General features: G+C 38.2%; 1 protein-coding gene across 2 annotated transcripts; it reads left to right on the forward strand.

Moving 5' to 3' along the window:
- The first annotated feature begins 4,845 nt into the window (after positions 1–4,845).
- On the forward strand, positions 4,846–8,502 carry LOC110462034. 2 transcript variants are annotated; one of them, XM_021515809.1, is made up of 2 exons: positions 4,846–5,726; positions 8,354–8,502. In XM_021515809.1, the coding sequence occupies exon 1, from the start codon at positions 4,975–4,977 to the stop codon at positions 5,689–5,691; it is 717 nt and encodes a 238-aa protein (XP_021371484.1). In that variant the 5' UTR covers positions 4,846–4,974; the 3' UTR covers positions 5,692–5,726; positions 8,354–8,502. The 2 variants fall into 2 exon arrangements, with proteins under 2 accessions (XP_021371484.1, XP_021371485.1); XM_021515810.1 differs by lacking the exon at positions 8,354–8,502 and having other exon boundaries at positions 4,846–5,062; positions 5,117–7,777.
- Positions 8,503–18,540: the final 10,038 nt, after the last annotated feature.

Consider the following 18,540-nt stretch of genomic DNA (forward strand, 5'->3'; position numbering starts at 1 on the left):
TTTAATTTAACTATGGATAGATCAAATGGGCATTCATCTTTGATTGAAGGATCAATCAGAAGCATCCCCAACTCTCAAGCCTTGAGAATCAGACGCATTGTTTCTGATGATGGAGTCTTAGCACGTCGATGTTCGGAGCACAAAGTCCACTTACTCAGCGGGGGAAATAAGGCTGCCATGATTGATCGCAAAATAAACAAAGTGAGGAAACTGGATCGGGTGAGACTGCTTGAGTAAACAAGAGGCCCAGAGGGCCTGTAGCACTCACCTAGATATTCAAGGAGCAATCAAGGTGACATGAGTGTATTTATCCCTAATTCCCCTATTTGGTTGCACCGTACCCCTGGGGTTGGGATAGACCCTGGAGCGAATCTGGTAGCATGAATATATTCCTCTAATGAGGTCCAGTGTGTGTATATATATATGTGATTATAGGCTGGGGATCTCGACTGTTTCCAAGTTATGACCCAATTTCCTCTATTGGGTCATGTCCTTGGGGATGGGATAGACCCCGGAGCAAAATCTGGTAGCATGACTATATTGGTCTAATGATGTTGGATGGGGTATATTATATGTATATATGGTTATAGGGTTGGGATCTCGACTGTTTCAAGGTTATGACCCGATTCCCCTATAGGGTCTGGCCCCTGGGTTTGGGATAGACACCGGGGCAAAATCTGGTAGCATGACTTTATTGGTCTAATGATGTCCAGTGTGTGTATATATGTGGTTATAGGCTGGGCATCTCGACCGTTTCCAAGTTATGGCCCAATTTCCCCTTTTGGGTCTTGTCCCTGGGGTGGGGATAGACCCCAGAGCAAAATCTGGTAGCATGAATATATTCGTCCTATGATGTCACTGAAGGCTATATACAGCCTGATTTTAGGACCGAATATGGGTCAATTACCCTCCAAAATTATGGCTATATTTTCCCCTTATTTAGTTAAAAATACCCGCAATTTTTTATAAAAATTTAGAAAATAGCCAAATCTGCCCTGAATAACATATCTTTTCACAATTATAACTGTCTTTTTGTTAAGTTGCATAACATTCTTTTGTGTTGGTATTAATATATATGGGAAATATTTACACTGCAACTTAATTTTCCCCTATTTTCAACAAGAGCACTGTACACGAATGCATAATATTCCCGTCAATACATAAAGCGTAATCATTCTCAACTAGAGCACCACAGGATCAAGCTACCTTACACCAAATTCCAATGAACTTCATCCAAAATATTATGGAAATAAAACAATGAATAATAAATATAATGAAATATACATACATGTGTACATGTAATTTCTGATTAAGACTTTTTTCATTTAGAGTTGCCACCCTTTTTCCCCCCTACTTTTTAAAAATGGTCGCTCAAAAACTGAGGGAGGAGATCTCCCGACAAGATTGAAATACCGAAAACAACAAAGGACAATAACTCTTTCAAAAATTGTCAAATCAAAGTGCCGAACAGGAATGCACATGCAACTACATGTTATGATAACCAAGCCTACCAAGTTTCAAGAAGATCAGTCAAAAACTGTAGGCGATCTCCAGACAAACAAAAGTTTACGGACAGACGTACGGACAACACCATACCATAAAATGTCCCGTCATAAGACGGGCGTATAAAAATCGGTAGTTGATTTGAAAAACTAGATTAATCCCTGTACAGTCTAGTGTGAGTATATGTGGTTATAGTATGGAAAACTCTGCCGTTTCCAAGTTATTACCCAATTTCCCCTATTGGGTCCTGCCCCTGGGGTGGGGATATACCCGGCACAAAATCTGGTAACATGAGTATATTCAATGGTCTGTTGATGTTCAATGGGGGTATATATGGTTATATAGGGTTGGGATCTCGATAGTTTCCAAGTTATGACCCAATTTCCCCTATTCGACCCCGCCTCTGGGGTTGGGATAGACCCTGGTGCAAACTCTGGTAACATTAATATATTTGTCTAATGATGTCTAGTGAGGGTATATATGGTTATAGGTTTGCACGTTGCGATCTTGACTGTGTCCATGTTATGACCCAATTCCCCTATTGGGCCCCATCTCTGAGGTGGGGATAGACTGTGGGGCAAATCTGGTAGCATGAATGTATTTGTCCAGTGTGGGTATATATGGTTATAGGGTGGGGCTCTTGAAATATTAAAGAGATATGGTTGTGAGTGGTAAATTGCCAACATCTGCAGTGCTGCTACAGCCGAGGCTGGCATTTTCACCACATGTAACAAAAAGTATGCAAACTTTGTTAATACAAGAAATCAATGGACATAGTTGTGGGATACTTAGACACCGACATGAAAATCAGTCAATGTGATATACCTTATATGGCTGTAACTTTTCGAGCTCAGTTCATGTAGGTATGCTCGACTCTTGTTCAGATATAGCCCTTTTGTTCTTTGAATTTTGATTATGATTTGATTAACAGTAGTCTTTTCTCCATTTTTCTTTTACCTACCTTTATTTCTATTTCCCTTTGTGCTTTGTTTGGGGACACTTACTTGCTGACCACTGCATTTTCCTGAAGAAAGAAATAATTCATCAAGAAATTCATTTCATATTTGTTTTTATTTGATTTTGTATGATGAAAATAACTTACATCTTTATAGAATATCATTATCTACTGAAAACCCAAAACTCCATTCCTAATCATGAACTTGTATGTACAAAGCCCGCTAGTGCCACTACTGAAAATATGTTATGTGCGTCCGCCACTTAATTTTCTGGCGACCGCCACTTATTATCATGCGGTCGCCACTTAATTATACCCCCACCCCACAATGAAGTTGGGGGTTAAATCACCCTGTCCGGATGTCTGCATTTAATTTGTCTCGACAACTCCTCCTTAACAGGCAATTTTCATTGAAACTTTTCATGATCAGTTTATTATGTAGTTGAACACCAGCATTTTAATTTCGGATTTCAACCCTTTTTGAGTTATGGCCCTTTCTGCAAATTTGTTACTGCTTCTTACCTTCTCGACATATTTATATGAAACTTGGTAAACATGATTAGTACCTTTGGTAGTTGTGCGATGTATTTTTTATTTAGAATATGTTAGTGGGAGTTATTCCCCTTTTCTGTTTTCCGTTTGTAATCTTCTCCAAAGTGCTATAATTAAGTGGCAGCCGCCTGATAATTAAATGGCGGGCTGGCGGCCGCCAGATAAAATATTTTCACTAGTGGCACTAGCGGGCTTCCATATATATAGGTTTATAGGGTGGGGATCTCAACCATTTCCAAGTTATGGGCCAGGGACCAAGTCCCCAGTTAGGGGTGTATAAAAATCAACTTGCCCGACACCCGGGTCAACCAATTTTCACACTAGGGCTCGTGCAAAAATGTAACACACACTTGCCCGGGGCAAGTACACTTTTTTGCGTATTTAGGGGCCCAACACATTTTTCTTCGCTTGGTCTTATTTCAGTTTTCCCAGCAAAATTAGCGTCTTTCACTGTTTCACCAGCACAGGGTTAGTAAACAAACTCCAATTGCTCGAAGTATATTGTTTATCTTTTTAAGACAGTATCGCGCTCAGGGTCCAAAATATCTATTGTTTTCATCTCTCTATGTCCAAATGTGTAATATGAGATGGCAAAAAAAAATATTAAAGAAAAACTTCAATGTTTTGATGCTCAAAACGTGACACCTGGCACTTATCATTTGTTTTTTTAGCTTGTAAATTAAAATTCTGTCTGGTACAACACACATATATATGTTCAATGGTACACCATATAAGGAAATATAAGGAAATTATTATGCATTTTGGTTAGGAAGTCGTCACTTTTAAAAAGGTATAGGCAAATACTAGTTTGCAACAACAGATTTAAGACACTATTTGGTATGCACCACTGACTTGATACAAAACAAATACTGACTATTATCAATAATAGTGATTATATGTAATCTTGTGTTCGTATCTATTACAGAAATGGGGAGAAAAACCTTCGGGTCAGGTGACCTTATGACAACTCCTTCCAACTTCCTTACAAGTCACTGATAATTTATATTAACAGACATTATAACCATGACTTTATTTTCAAAATCATCCACTGAAGACCACATAAAATACTATGAAATTTATGTTTTGGCAGAGGATAATACCTTGCTTGCTGTCGTCTTAATCCAATTCTGGATGGTCATCTACATCGGAGTCGGAGTTGTCCTCAACCATGTCTGTATAAATGAAAATTCAAACAAAAATGATAACAGCAACTATTTTTTCAGTCAGTTCTTCCAACAATTTATATCACACCAATATCAAATACAGATGTGATCCAAAAGGGATCTTCGCGACTACCATCAGTCGCGACTACCATCAGTAAAGAGAAATTCAACGGGTGAGAATAGATCATAGATATATAATGTAAACTTGCCGTAAAATATTCAGTTAATATATCTGTCTGACGATCATCGAAATCATAGTAGTAGTAGCAGTAAGAAGGACTGGTACGATACACCGGTGAATCGACGATACCACACAGCTTTTTGTTTTGTTGGTTGAGGAGTATTTCTGTAATATTTCTTATGAATCCATGCTTACAAGAACCGTTTTTGCATATACAAACGAAAGTGAAACCTACTTTCTGATTTCTGTTACTTCAGAGTCCTGAAGTAACAATGTTAAAGTGATTGTGATTGACTTGTAGCCAAAATAAGGACCAAATCAGATCGCACGAAACAATAGAAGCATGTTTAACACTCGGAGGCATTGCTGACGACCGCGACTGGTATAAATATCATGATATGTATCGGATCATGCCTGTGGTACATATAATTTCAACCGGTTGACGGTTTAGGAATTAGGATGAAATTATTTTCTCTTTGGTATGCGAGTAGCCAATAGGTGGCTCTAGTCGTGCTACAGGTGTTCGCACGTGCTGAGATAGTGTATATACGTGTCATTCAGGCGACACAGGTAAAGCCGTGCACACGTGAATTTTGATAGAGAGAGTTTTCGGTATACAGATGGAGGGCAGTGGTGCGAATACTGCTAGCAGTGTTACGTTAAGTGACATTTTTCAACAATTACAGAGTCAGAAATGTGAAATGAAAGCATATTTAGATACAAGGCTATGCGAAATTCAAAATGGGAGAGATGTCTCTAAAGAAATTCAAAAGCTGAAAGAGGACAAAGGTATTACCTGGAAAGGTGAGGGGAATAAGCAGCAGTATATGTTCAATACGGACCTGTTGGAGGAAGTGAATCAAGCGCGGTGGGCTATTGAAAATAAGAAGGAAGAATACTGCTCTGAAATTTTGAGTCGAGTGGTTGACAAAATTACCAAAAGGAACAAACTAATAAGAATAGCAGATAGTTCTGAGGCAGGGTGGGGGACAGTCAAAGAGTATATGGCCAATCCTCTTGCTAGTGATTCTGACGACGACAAGAAAATTTCACGCGCCGAGAATAAGGCTGTGAAAAGGTTAAAGGATAAGCAGAAAAAGAAGAAAGACGTTTTTCTCAACAGACAGAGGTCAAAGTATGGATATCAAGGTCCTAGTTTTGCGGCGGGAGCTCCGGGTCAGGTTTCTACTTCTGTGCGGCATTCTGATGGGAATCAGCTTTTTCGTGGCCAGCGGGGAAACCAGGGAGCCTGTTTTGCATGTGGGGATTTCCGACACTTCAGGAAAGATTGTCCAATCGTTAACAAATCAGCGGGACAGTCCAGGACTGGGACATAAGGACACAGAGACTCGAGAGGCTCAAGTTATCAAAGATAAGTATAGTTTATCAAATAGTGATTATACAGGAGCCTGTGCTAGTACAGAATTTACTAACGACTATTTTGAATACGAACAAGGTCAGGCTGACATTTTAGTAAAAAGCAGATTAAAAAATAATGTTGAATTTTGGAAGAATATTGGATGTTCTGAGTTTGTGTTGGACGTGATTGATAACGGTTATAAAATTCCATTTTATTCCGAACCAGAACAAGCAGAATTTAAAAATAACGTGTCAGCGTTGAAAAATGCCGAGTTTGTGGAGAAAGCTATTTTCGATCTAGAGAAACGTAAATTGATAGAAAGATGTGAGGAACCCCCATATATGACAAATCCATTAACTGTATCGATTCAATGCAATGGCAAAAAGCGTTTAATTTTGGATTTAAGGGAGGTTAATAAACATTTGTGGAAACAATCCGTGAAATATGACGATCTACGTACAGCTTTGTTGTATATAGAGAAACATGGGTGGTTGATAAAATTCGATATACATTCGGCGTATCATCACATAGATATTTATCCTCCCCACACCAAATTTCTTGGTTTTTCGTGGACTTTTGGTTCTAAAAAAGTATATTTTAAGTTCTTGGTGTTACCCTTTGGTCTGTCTACAGCGCCATATATTTTTACTAAAGTCACTAGACCGCTCATTAAGAAGTGGAGAGGTGAGGGTCTACAAATTTTGATGTATTTGGATGACGGATTGTGTCATAACACTGATAAGTTTGAATTAGTAGAACAGAGTGCAAAAGTTAAAAGTGACATTATAGATTCAGGTTTTGTGCCAAAAGCAGACAAATCTATGTGGGATCCTGTACAATTCATGACTTTTCTCGGTGTAGATATTAATACTTTATTAGGAATTCTTTGCATTCCGGAGAGACGGGTAGAGAAAGCACGTATGTGTGTTATTGACATATTAAAAGTTGTGTACAGTGGCAGGTCTGTTCATGTCAAATCTCTAGCGAGTTTTGTTGGTCAAATTATGTCGATGAGTATAGTTTTGGGCAATATTACTCAGCTGATGACTAAATGTGTCAGTATGAGTATTTTAAAAGCCCAGTCGTGGAATGATAGAATTTTTGTGGATGATAATACTATAGCTCAGATGGAATTTTGGATTAATCACATTAATTGTATTAATTCTAGAGAAATCCAGTTTTCCCCACAGTGCAATAGAATAGTATATTCTGATGCCAGCGGCACAGGGTACGGTGGGTATTGCGTCGAGTCACCGGTGGGCGTGGCACACGGTGTGTGGACTGAGAACGAGGCGTGTCAAAGTTCAACTTTCAGAGAGTTGATAGCTGTATATCGAGTGTTGTGTTCACTTGTTCATGTACTGAGAGGGACCAGGGTGAAATGGTTTTCAGATAACCAGGGTGTGGTGGCGATCGTAGAGAAAGGAAGCATGAAAGCATCTTTGCAAAATATAGCACTTGATATTTTTGTGCTTATGATACAAAATCAGATATCATTAGAAATGGAATGGGTTCCTAGAGAAGAAAATGTTTGTGCTGATTTTATCAGCAAAATTGTCGATGTTGACGACTGGGGTGTGTCTGAAAATGTTTTTCAGTTGTTTAATGACATGTGGGGTCCTTTTGATGTGGATTGGTTTGCTTCCTGGTATAATAGGAAGGTGCCTATATTTTATTCTAGGTATTGGAATCCAGGGTCTGTAGGCATTGATGCATTTTCAACAAGTTGGACTGGGAAAAACGGTTGGTTTGTTCCACCAGTGTATCTAATATCAAGAGTTATTAGGTATATGCAAATGTGCAAAGCGTATGGCACGCTAGTCATTCCTTTTTGGAAGTCTGGTAGGTTTTGGCCATGCTTGTGTCCGGACGGACACCATTTCATAGCAGGTGTTAATGAATACAGGTTTTTACAAAGAGAAAAATGTTTTTATACATCATCTAGATCGGGGAAAGGCATGTTTGGAAATGCAGATCTAACATTCCCGATGATTGCGTTACGTATTGATTTTCGGTAGTGGTTTAATAGATAAACTGAATTTAAGTGAGAAATGTAGCATAGAAAATGATTTCAATTTTGGTGAGAAACGTGTGATACGATTGATTTGATTTAGCCTACTTTTGGTGATAATAGTATTGTGGTATTGATTTAATTCAACCAATTTTTGGTGAAATCGTGTTATACGATTGATTTAATTCAACCAATTTTTGGTGAAATCGTGTTATATGATTGTTTTAATTCAACCAATTTTTGGTGAAATCGTGTTATACGATTGATTTAAGTTAACCAATTTTCGGTGAAATCGGATTATACGATTGATTTAATTCAACCAACTTTTGGTGAAATCGTGTTATACGATTGTTTTAATTCAACCAATTTTCGGTGAAATCGGATTATACGATTGATTTAATTTAACTAACTTTTGGTGAAATCGTGTTATACGATTGATTTAATTTAACCAACTTTTGGTGAAATCGTGTTATACGATTGATTTAATTTGACCAATTTTTGGTGAAATTATGGTATATATATGTGTGTGGATAATTGTGCAAGTGGTTTAAGATGCTGAATTTGTACAATATGTGTTATCATACATATAAAGGTAATTATTTTGGAATTTTATTTTCTATTTTTTTACATTTAGCGACACGTGCTTTGAAAGATGAGTATGATATGGTACCGGATCACCTTAAAGACTTAGCATTGACGGTTCCACACTTGCTACAGGGGTGTAGAGCAGACAGTACCGTTAGGAAATATTGCCATGGTTATTTGCGATGGAAACAATGGGCATTTCAATACAACTTTTGAGGAACAGGATATTTTCCGACGAAACCGTTCGTTTTTTGCATATATTTATCTTATTTGGTTAGAAATAACGGCAAAGTTGGAAGTATTACAGATGCATTATATGGTATAAAATGGGCACACCATATTGTACGTAAATCATCACCCACAGATTCTTTATAAGTAAAAAATGTATTTGAGGGAGCGAAACGATTGTTAGCGAAACCTATTAGGAGGAAGGAATCAATCACCGTGTCAATTTTGAATAATGTATATGATACACTCTTCGATAAGAACAATTTGTATAATCAAAGAATTTTAACAATGTGTTTATTTGCTTACTCAGGTTTTATGAGGAGTGCAGAGGTTTTAGCGTTACGGAGGTCTGATATCCAGATACGCACAACACATTTAGAAATTTTCGTGGAGCGGTCGAAAACAGATGTATACAGAGATGGTGCATGGATTCTTGTGAGCAGAACGGAGTCGCGTTTGTGTCCAGTGTGTAATTTTGAAATTTATTCCAAGTTGTCTGGGATTTGTGATGATTCCGAGGAATATGTTTTTCGTAATGTTACGAAGAAAGGCGACAAGTATGTGCTTAGGAAAGCTAATAAACCGATGTCTTATTCGCGCTTTCGGGAACATTTCATCGAGTCCTTTTCTGCTTTTGTGCCCGACATTAAAAGTTATGGATTGCACAGTTTTCGCGCAGGTGGAGCTACTGCTGCAGCTAATTGTGGTATTCCGGATAGGTTGTTTAAACGCCATGGGAGATGGCGGTCTGAGACAGCCAAAGATGGGTATGTTAAAGACAAATTTGACGAAAGGTTAAGCGTTTCTCAACATTTGAATTTATAATTTATAGAATCGTGACAGTTTTAGTGTGCGTATCTGGGATTAATTCTATTCATAATATAGATTTGAAAACAATTTTCCCGTTCTTTGAGTTTCATCAGTCAGTGCCTATGTCGCTGGGAAATACAAGATTTTGTATTTGTGTTATTATTCCTATTGGATAATAATTTAGGAGATAAATATAATTTCAACCGGTTGACGGTTTAGGAATTAGGATGAAATTATTTTCTCTTTGGTATGAGAGTAGCCAATAGGTGGCTCTAGTCGTGCTACAGGTGTTCGCACGTGCTGAGATAGTGTATATACGTGTCATTCAGGCGACACAGGTAAAGCCGTGCACACGTGAATTTTTTGTTGTTGTTATTTATAAATAAGTAGGGTAGGAGTGATGATTGTGTGTGAGATGTACACTTACACTGTTGTTTGCTGTTTTTTGATGATTATATGTAAATAAATATCAGTCAGTGCCTATGTCGCTGGGAAATACAAGATTTTGTATTTGTGTTATTATTCCTATTGGATAATAATTTAGGAGAGAACATGATAGGGATCAGATCACAGCATAGGTGTATCGTCGCAGCCCTAGTAGTAAGATATCTTGTTTGATGTTGTACTTAAAATAAGTCCTCAATATGTGACGCTTTACTATGGCTAACAAGGGTATTCATGTACATGATCGGCAACACGATTATAGCAGGAATCACTAGATCTGTCTTCCTGACCACCTGGGTCATTTCCCTCTGGAGGTTTATCTAGATATTAAATGAAGAATAACGATTTTGCCATGCCCCAGTATTCTTTTTTATTTTTACTCACATACTGACATACCTTACACACGCAAATGAGGACCGTTTATACCACCTGTCGTGCGATTCACACACCGACAAATAAGGACATGACTTAAACACCAGCAAATGAGGACTGCGTATACCCGTCATGTGATTCATACACCGACAAATGAGGACATGATTTAAACACCAGCAAATGAGGACCGTTTATACCTGTCATGCGATTCACACACCGACAAATGAGGACATGACTTAAACACCAGCAAATGAGGACCGCTTATACCTGTCATGCGATTCACACACCGACAAATGAGGGCATGACTTAAACACCAACAAGTGAGGACCGTGTATACCTGTCATGCAATTCACACACTGACAAATGAGGACATGCCTTACACACCAGCAAATGAAGACCTGCCATGCAATTCACACACACCGACAAATGAGGACCTGCATAAATGTTAAGTCTCCCGGATTTTTAGTAAGTCTCCCTGATTTCAAACATAAATTCTAAGGCTCACCGCATTTTTTTCAACTGTCACACTGCCAGGTAGACCGACAGATTTTTAGGTAGACTCTGGCCAGCGGGCCACCGTTAGTGTCGAACACTGATGATACATGTATACACACTTACAAATGAGGACATTGATACATAGCTATAAAAATGCATACATAAATATGTATTAAGTTTTAAATCCCAGGTAAAAAAGGAAACAACATGCATATGCATTTATTAAAGACACTTTTTTTCCCACTATCACCATTTTACAAGGACTTGAGTCTTATTTAAATGAAAAAGGGTAATGCATCTAGGGGCCTAGATTAAAAGTCATTTAAGCCTGACCCCTGAGGACCCGTATAAGTATGAGGCAATGCCCAGGGGTAAAATTTACTAGTGTTATATAGGGAAAACATGTAAATGGCTACTTCTTTAGAATAAATGTATTGATTCAACCAAATAATTCAGTCAGTGTGGTTGGCCAAAGTGGAAGCTATGTCGATCAAACTAGAGACCTTGACCGTCCAGGTGCCTGAAGGCTGGGGCCCAAAATGGGTCAAAATTTTATTAATCTTCAAAAATCATCTTCTCCAGATGGGAACAAGCTGTAGTTGGATTCTCCTGCCCTATGGTACGGTACATCTTGGGGCCTGGATCAAAAGTTTCCAGGACCCCTGGGGTCCCATATGAGGCAATGCCCAGGGGTCAAAGTTCACTAGTGTTTTAATTGGAGAAAATAAGAACTGTATTAACTCGCTTGTAAGGCGACCTGACTTATAAGTCGGGGGGACGTTTTCAAGTAAAAATATTGGCATTTTCCTTCGACCCAATTATAAGTAGACCCTGAAAAAATGCCATGCAAGTGGAAAACCAAAACATACTTTTCAAACTGTTGAAAGTCGTTTTCTGTTGAAAAATGAAGCTTTTCTTTGGCTTTCTGCTTATTTTGCGAGTGAATTGCAGTCGGACTCGCAGCAACAATTCAGTGTTCTTTCAATGCTTGTACCGAATTGGTATCTCATAAACATTCGAGTGATCCTATAACTAATATATAAAATTAAATTGTTTTGTGGTCTAAAACTTTGGATAGTCTTAGACGGCAGAAATAATGTTTAATAATTAACAAAAATTATGTTTTGTTCAGGCAGTAAAAACAAAAATATTAAGTGAACAACTAATACTGTACAGGGCTCCACAAAAGCACTCGTCCAGTCATCATAGACGAGTATACATCTGACTGGACAAGTGGTTCTGGCTGTGTCACTCGTCCAGTCATCATAGACGAGTAAACATCTGACTGTATAAGTGGTTCTGGCTGTGTCACTCGTCCAGTCATCATAGACGAGTAAACATCTGACTGTATAAGTGGTTCTGGCTGTGTCACTCGTCCAGTCATCACAGACGAGTAAACATCTGACTGGACAAGTGGTTCTGGCTGTGTCACTCGTCCAGTCGTCACAGACGAGTAAACATCTGACTGGACAAGTGGTTCTGGCTGTGTCACTCGTCCAGTCGTCACAGACGAGTAAACATCTGACTGGACAAGTGGTTCTGGCTGTGTCACTCGTCCAGTCGTCACAGACGAGTAAACATCTGACTGGACAAGTGGTTCTGGCTGTGTCACTCGTCCAGTCGTCACAGACGAGTAAACATCTGACTGGACAAGTGGTTCTGGCTGTGTCACTCGTCCAGTCGTCACAGACGAGTAAACATCTGACTGGACAAGTGGTTCTGGCTGTGTCACTCGTCCAGTCGTCACAGACGAGTAAACATCTGACTGGACAAGTGGTTCTGGCTGTGTCACTCGTCCAGTCGTCACAGACGAGTAAACATCTGACTGGACAAGTGGTTCTGGCTGTGTCACTCGTCCAGTCGTCACAGACGAGTAAACATCTGACTGGACAAGTGGTTCTGGCTGTGTCACTCGTCCAGTCGTCACAGACGAGTAAACATCTGACTGGACAAGTGGTTCTGGCTGTGTCACTCGTCCAGTCGTCACAGACGAGTAAACATCTGACTGGACAAGTGGTTCTGGCTGTGTCACTCGTCCAGTCATCACAGACGAGTAAACATCTGACTGGACAAGTGGTTCTGGCTGTGTCACTCGTCCAGTCATCACAGACGAGTAAACATCTGACTGGACAAGTGGTTCTGGCTGTGTCACTCGTCCAGTGGACGAGAAGAATTTTTGCGTGCTGAACATATATACATGTATATTGAATGATGATGACAAGTTAAGTTTCATTGTACCTTTAAATAATTTACAAACGCTGAATTTACTCATATTTTCAGAGAAAAAGTAGAACTGACATTGAATATTGTTGCGCGATTAGCGGACTGGTTGCAAAAAGTGATAAACGCTACGTGATTGGTCAATCAGTAAAATGTTATTTCCTAACTAGAATGATAATATCGTTATTAAGTAGTCCAAGTTTTCTCCAACTCCTACCCGCCTCCGACAGCTATCTTATGGATATCGGCTGTGTAGATTAAGTTATTTGCTTGTTGAAAAGGCGAAATTATTTCGGGACCACACAGTCCCGGGAGGGTCCTCGCTTGTATGAGTCAATCACAAATAAAAACACTGTATATGCAACACTCCCCATAGTCAGACTTGTCCGTGAATGGTAATTATATCAGTAGACATCGTCCTTACAAATATATACGTCACATATTTCGTTATTAGTGATCCATGATTTTCTAGTTTCAAAGTTTACCGAATTTTAGCAACCATTTTGACCTTTTACAGTCAAACCTGTTATAGCGACCACCTGCACATAGCGACCACATGTCTATTACGACCACCTCCACAATGCAACCAGCAACCGGTCATTTTGGTCCCGACATCGTCTTATAACGACTACTCTCTCGTCATCGATTTTGGCGACCAGTCTATAATGACCACTTTTCTAATAAAAATAGATCAGTCATATATATTTGTTTTTTTGTTTTAAAGTTAATTGTATGTGCTTTTATTTTATCATTCTAAATTGTAAGAGGATATGTAAAAAAACATGCTGGGCTTTGTAAACGAACACTATAGTTTAAAAATAAGAACCCTGCATATAACGACCACCTGTTTATAGCGACCATTTTGGACTGGTCCCTTGAGTGGTCATTATAGACAGGTTTGACTGTATATCACTAGTAAATTTTGACCCCTAGGTGTGGTCCCATATAGGACACCAAGGGACTCACTGGCATGAAAAAAAATTAATCTCGGTCCCAAGATATAACTCGTGTCTGCGGCATATATCATATATATATATATGACAAGAATATTTATTTTTTTTGAAGATTTTCTGAATTTCCCCTTCATGGCCTCGCCCATCAGGTCCCAATTAACAAACTTGAATCCTCTTGTGCCATATATATAGAAGCTTCCTGCCAAGTTTGGTTGCAATCCGTCAATTGGTTATATGGAGAAAAAGTCAAACATGTGAAAAGTCTAACAATGCACACCGCACGACGGGTGAAAGGTAATGCCTACAGCTCAATGAGCCTTCGGCTCATGATCAGGTGAGCTAATCATTTATAAAAACTAACCTTTGTCCAAGGTAACGGCCTGACACCATAATCATACAGAATCTCTTCTCCCGCATGAATATCTCTGAAAAGCAAAGTGATAAATCCATTGTAGAACATTGAGATATATAACCATATGTTTTTATCTCCCTAGTTCTCTTAATTAAAGCAAGGAAAAGTTGATGATCAGCAAACTTATGCAAACCTTTACAATTATTAAATTCTACTTTGGTAGGTCAACATTTTATTAGGTCACCTGAGCTTTGCTCAAGTGACCTATTCCAATCGCTTTTCGTCCGTCGTCGTCCGTCGTCCGTCGTGCGTCGTGCGTAAACTTTTACATTTTCAACTTCTTCTCAAGAACCAGTGGATGGATTTTTTTCAAACTTGGTCAGAATCATCCTTGGTAGATGAGGCTTCAAAATTGTAAAATTGGGATTCCTACCCCAACCCCTGGGGCCAGGGCGGGGCCCCAAAGGGAAAATTAATCAATATTTCAAAAATCTTCTTCTCCAGACTCAGAGGTACTACAGTGATTTTCTCTACGTGGAAAGAAAGATCATCAGGGGCTTTACTTAAATTGTAAATTTCAGGACCCCCGAGCTATCCGTTCTCCCTTGGGGAGGGGGTAAAGTTTACTATAGTTTATATAGGGAAATAACACTTTTGGGTATATTTTGACAACTTTCTGTAGGAAATTATTTTTACTTGGTGAGAATTATCCTTGGAGGTAGATGGTTTCAAATTGTAAAATTGAGATTCCTACCCCGACCCCTGGGGCCAGGGCGGGGCCCCAAAGGGAAAATTAATCAATATTTCAAAAATCTTCTTCTCCAGACTCAGAGGTACTACAGTGATTTTCTCTATGTGGAAAGAAAGATCATCAGGGGCTTTATTTAAATTGAAAATATCAGGACCCTGAGCTATCCGTTCTCCCTTAGGGAGGGGGTAACGTTTAATATAGTTTATATAGGGAAATAACACTTTTCGGTATATATTTTATCCATTTTCAGCAGAAAATTGCTCAAACTTAGTCAGAATCATCTTGGGTAAATAAGAGTTTTACTTTGTAAAATTAGGATTCCTGCCCCATCCCCAGGGGCTAGGGCGGGGCCCCAAAGGGAACATTTACCAATATTTTCAAATTCTTATCCATTGATGACATGACAAGTATTGTATTTCATTTAGTTTACATGCTGATTTCCACATCACATCTAAACAATAAAATAAAGCTACCAGTACCTTTGATATAACTCAGGTGACCGCTAAGGCCCTTGGGCCTCTTATTAATACCTATCACAGGGCTAAAGAAATTTTGGATTAGAAGTTCAGATGTACCGTTATCTGCACTAAACAGAGACCAATATAGTCTGGTGTTCTGTATTATCGTGGTACATATATACCTTTCTCCCGGATTTCCTCAGAACTCGCTTTAATTTTTAAAGCTCCCGTACAGGAGACAAATTCTCCTGTGAACTTAAATCATCCCTTCCTGCAAATCCCTACATTTTTGTTAAACTTAGTCTCGCAACACCGAGATATCAGTAATATTTCTCACTCAATCAAATGACAAGCTGCTGTCCAAAATGGATGCCGATTTGTCGGTAACAATAAAGTTGCATTGTGTTATTTCTATACGGCATGTCTAACAGAGCCTGGGAGACGATTCTCTCTGTTCGTTTAATAAGACAATGGATTATGGTTTGTTATGCCTCAATAGCCCAATATATTTATGAATTAGACAAAAAACAATAAGTGATGAAAAGTTAAGTTGAAGATTATACGTGTCTCGATCGATCTCAAGACCCTGGCAATTTGGAAATAGACACTTTTTTCAAAGAAAATATCTTGTTAACTAGCCAAAATACATATAGGTCCACAATCATAGGGTTGTAAATATTGTTGAGTGAAGGAAGTGGATCAAGTCCATCCGATTCAAGCATTGTCTTATTATCTGCACAGGGGTCGACACTTGCCAACGTTAGTCCTCTATTACGAGACAAGTAGATCTCAGCAAGGACCAGTGAATCTCGGGATCCTTCCATGACTACAAGTAGTCCTTTCATTTGATTAATTGCTAAATAGATAAGGACATTATTTATTTTCACAACTGCTTTATTATAGAAGACAGGAAATGGTATGTTGATTTTCAAAAACTTTCTCGTACTGCCTATCTGCTTCGGACCTGTAAAATAGTATAATGTCCTCAAAAAAACTTGTCCCCACTTGGCATTTGTGTTTCTTTAGCAGCCTGTACATAAACAAGTGAAATGAAGGAAGAACTAGAAGTAGTTTTAGCAAAAATAGTCCTCGGACTATAGGAAAATCTAGACAGATAGTATATCACTACATTGCTCCTAATATTCAGACCATGCATGCTTCCAGAATAAATTCCTTTTTTTCACAAACATGTTAAAAATTGCCATTTGCTCCTAACTATGATAAAGATAATAAAACTCTGTCAGGATTGAAATATTTCCTCCTGTGAGACAATCAATGAAACAATAGTATTGGTAAAGAAATTTGATGATCTAAGAACAGATTACTACCAGCTTATCATTAACTGCTGTATAAAATACAAAATATAATATGTGTCTCATTTTGTAAAAGCTTGCATTCTGTTAAATTAAGGGTTTTCGCATTATTTTTCAAACCTTCCTTATTTTTGCCCAAACCCACTTAAAAAGTATCTAGATAGATTTTTGTTCGAAAATTATAACAGGTACGGCGATAGTTAATGTTCGGCGAGTCTAAAAAAAGCCAAAATAATGCCCGGTTCCTGTAATTGTTCAACAAAACTAACAGCACTATAGATGATAAATAGAGGATCTTATATGAGTGTCCATACATGCGATATGGAATTTATTTAACAAGTTCAATATGCCACGAGCGTTTAATAAAAGATTATATTTACCATGTAACATATATTTAGTAGAAAATAGTGCTGAAATGATCATCTATTGTAATGGAAAAATGATCGGTTGACAAAATAATTTCCGATAATCGATAGTAAATTCTCATAATCGATTAGGCCAAAAAAAAATTATGTGTGTTTCCAGTTATATGACCGACCCTAGTTTTATATAGCCAAAAAGCAGACCCTAATTTTCATAATAGGTTTGGGGCCCAGTCACTGCCAATCAATAGCTGAGTGAGTGAACCACGGTTCCGGACGCATTCCGGACTGCCGATTTCCTGTTAGACATTGTCTTCGTCATTTCTGTTTGGGTAATTCTCTAGATTCTCCCATCCCCCAACATTGCCTATATGTCATTATTCTAAAGACATCAATGTCTTTTTTTAGCATAAAAAATAATCAAAATCCAACGTTTGTTAATCCTTTGATATTAAATTCTCAGATAAAAATATTTATGATAAATACGTAAAATACCTCTGATTAAATATAAAACGCCAACCATATAGCGTAAATTATGTCAATGGTGAAGAATGGCAAAATCCAGAATCGTTGCACAAATCCTAATGAAAAAGGGAGTGTCTAAACAAAAAATTGGATGGCCTGAATGGCAGTGATCCATCTACAATCGATTTCAATGAGTCCTTTTCAACTATATTGCTAAAACCAATGAGTCCCACAATGTTAAATTTAACTATTTCCAGAAATTCCGTGAGTCCCATCAACATTCTATGAGTACAGGACTCGGATGTAGATTTATCACTGGAATGGCGATTCGAATCTCGGCTATTAAAGGAATATTTATAACCGATACAGATTTTGTAAAATGTTGAGCTAAAAAATAAAATGAAATGTTACTTGGCTATCATGATAGATTGGCATACTTCCACCATGCATGATTGGTCATGACCAATTGCACTTTACTAGTAACATGATCAAGATCAATGACAATGTACTCACCATCTTCAGGTTTCTTTCTTTCTGATCTGCGAGCAGCCTGAAAATATATATAAACATTAGTCTTGTAACAGTGCTTTCAAGGAGTAAGAGCATGATGACGTAAAATGTCATTTATTTGCATACCTGTCATTGGCTGTCAACATTGCAAAATTGAAATATTTTTGGTTGATAATGTAGTATCATGGGTCCTGCTGAGAAATCTGAAGATATGTGTAATTCTATAACATAATTTTCTCCCTATGGACCAAAATAGACGACTGGCCTATCGCACGCGCCATTTTCTAAAAATGTAAACCATTTCGCTGAATTCTAATTTTTAAAGCTCTCTCTCCTAAATAGGTCTGAATATATAAATTTATACTAAAACTTGACATTCAGTGTTTTTCCTGGGTATTTTGGGAAAATTCAAAACGCCAAATTGGGAAAATTTTACGCGCAAACAGCTAATAAATTACGCACAAACCCTTTATTTAAAAGTAGCATGCTACAGTGCA

Source organism: Mizuhopecten yessoensis, unplaced genomic scaffold (assembly GCF_002113885.1).
Source record: "Mizuhopecten yessoensis strain PY_sf001 unplaced genomic scaffold, ASM211388v2 scaffold10733, whole genome shotgun sequence".
Classification (NCBI taxonomy): domain Eukaryota; kingdom Metazoa; phylum Mollusca; class Bivalvia; order Pectinida; family Pectinidae; genus Mizuhopecten; species Mizuhopecten yessoensis.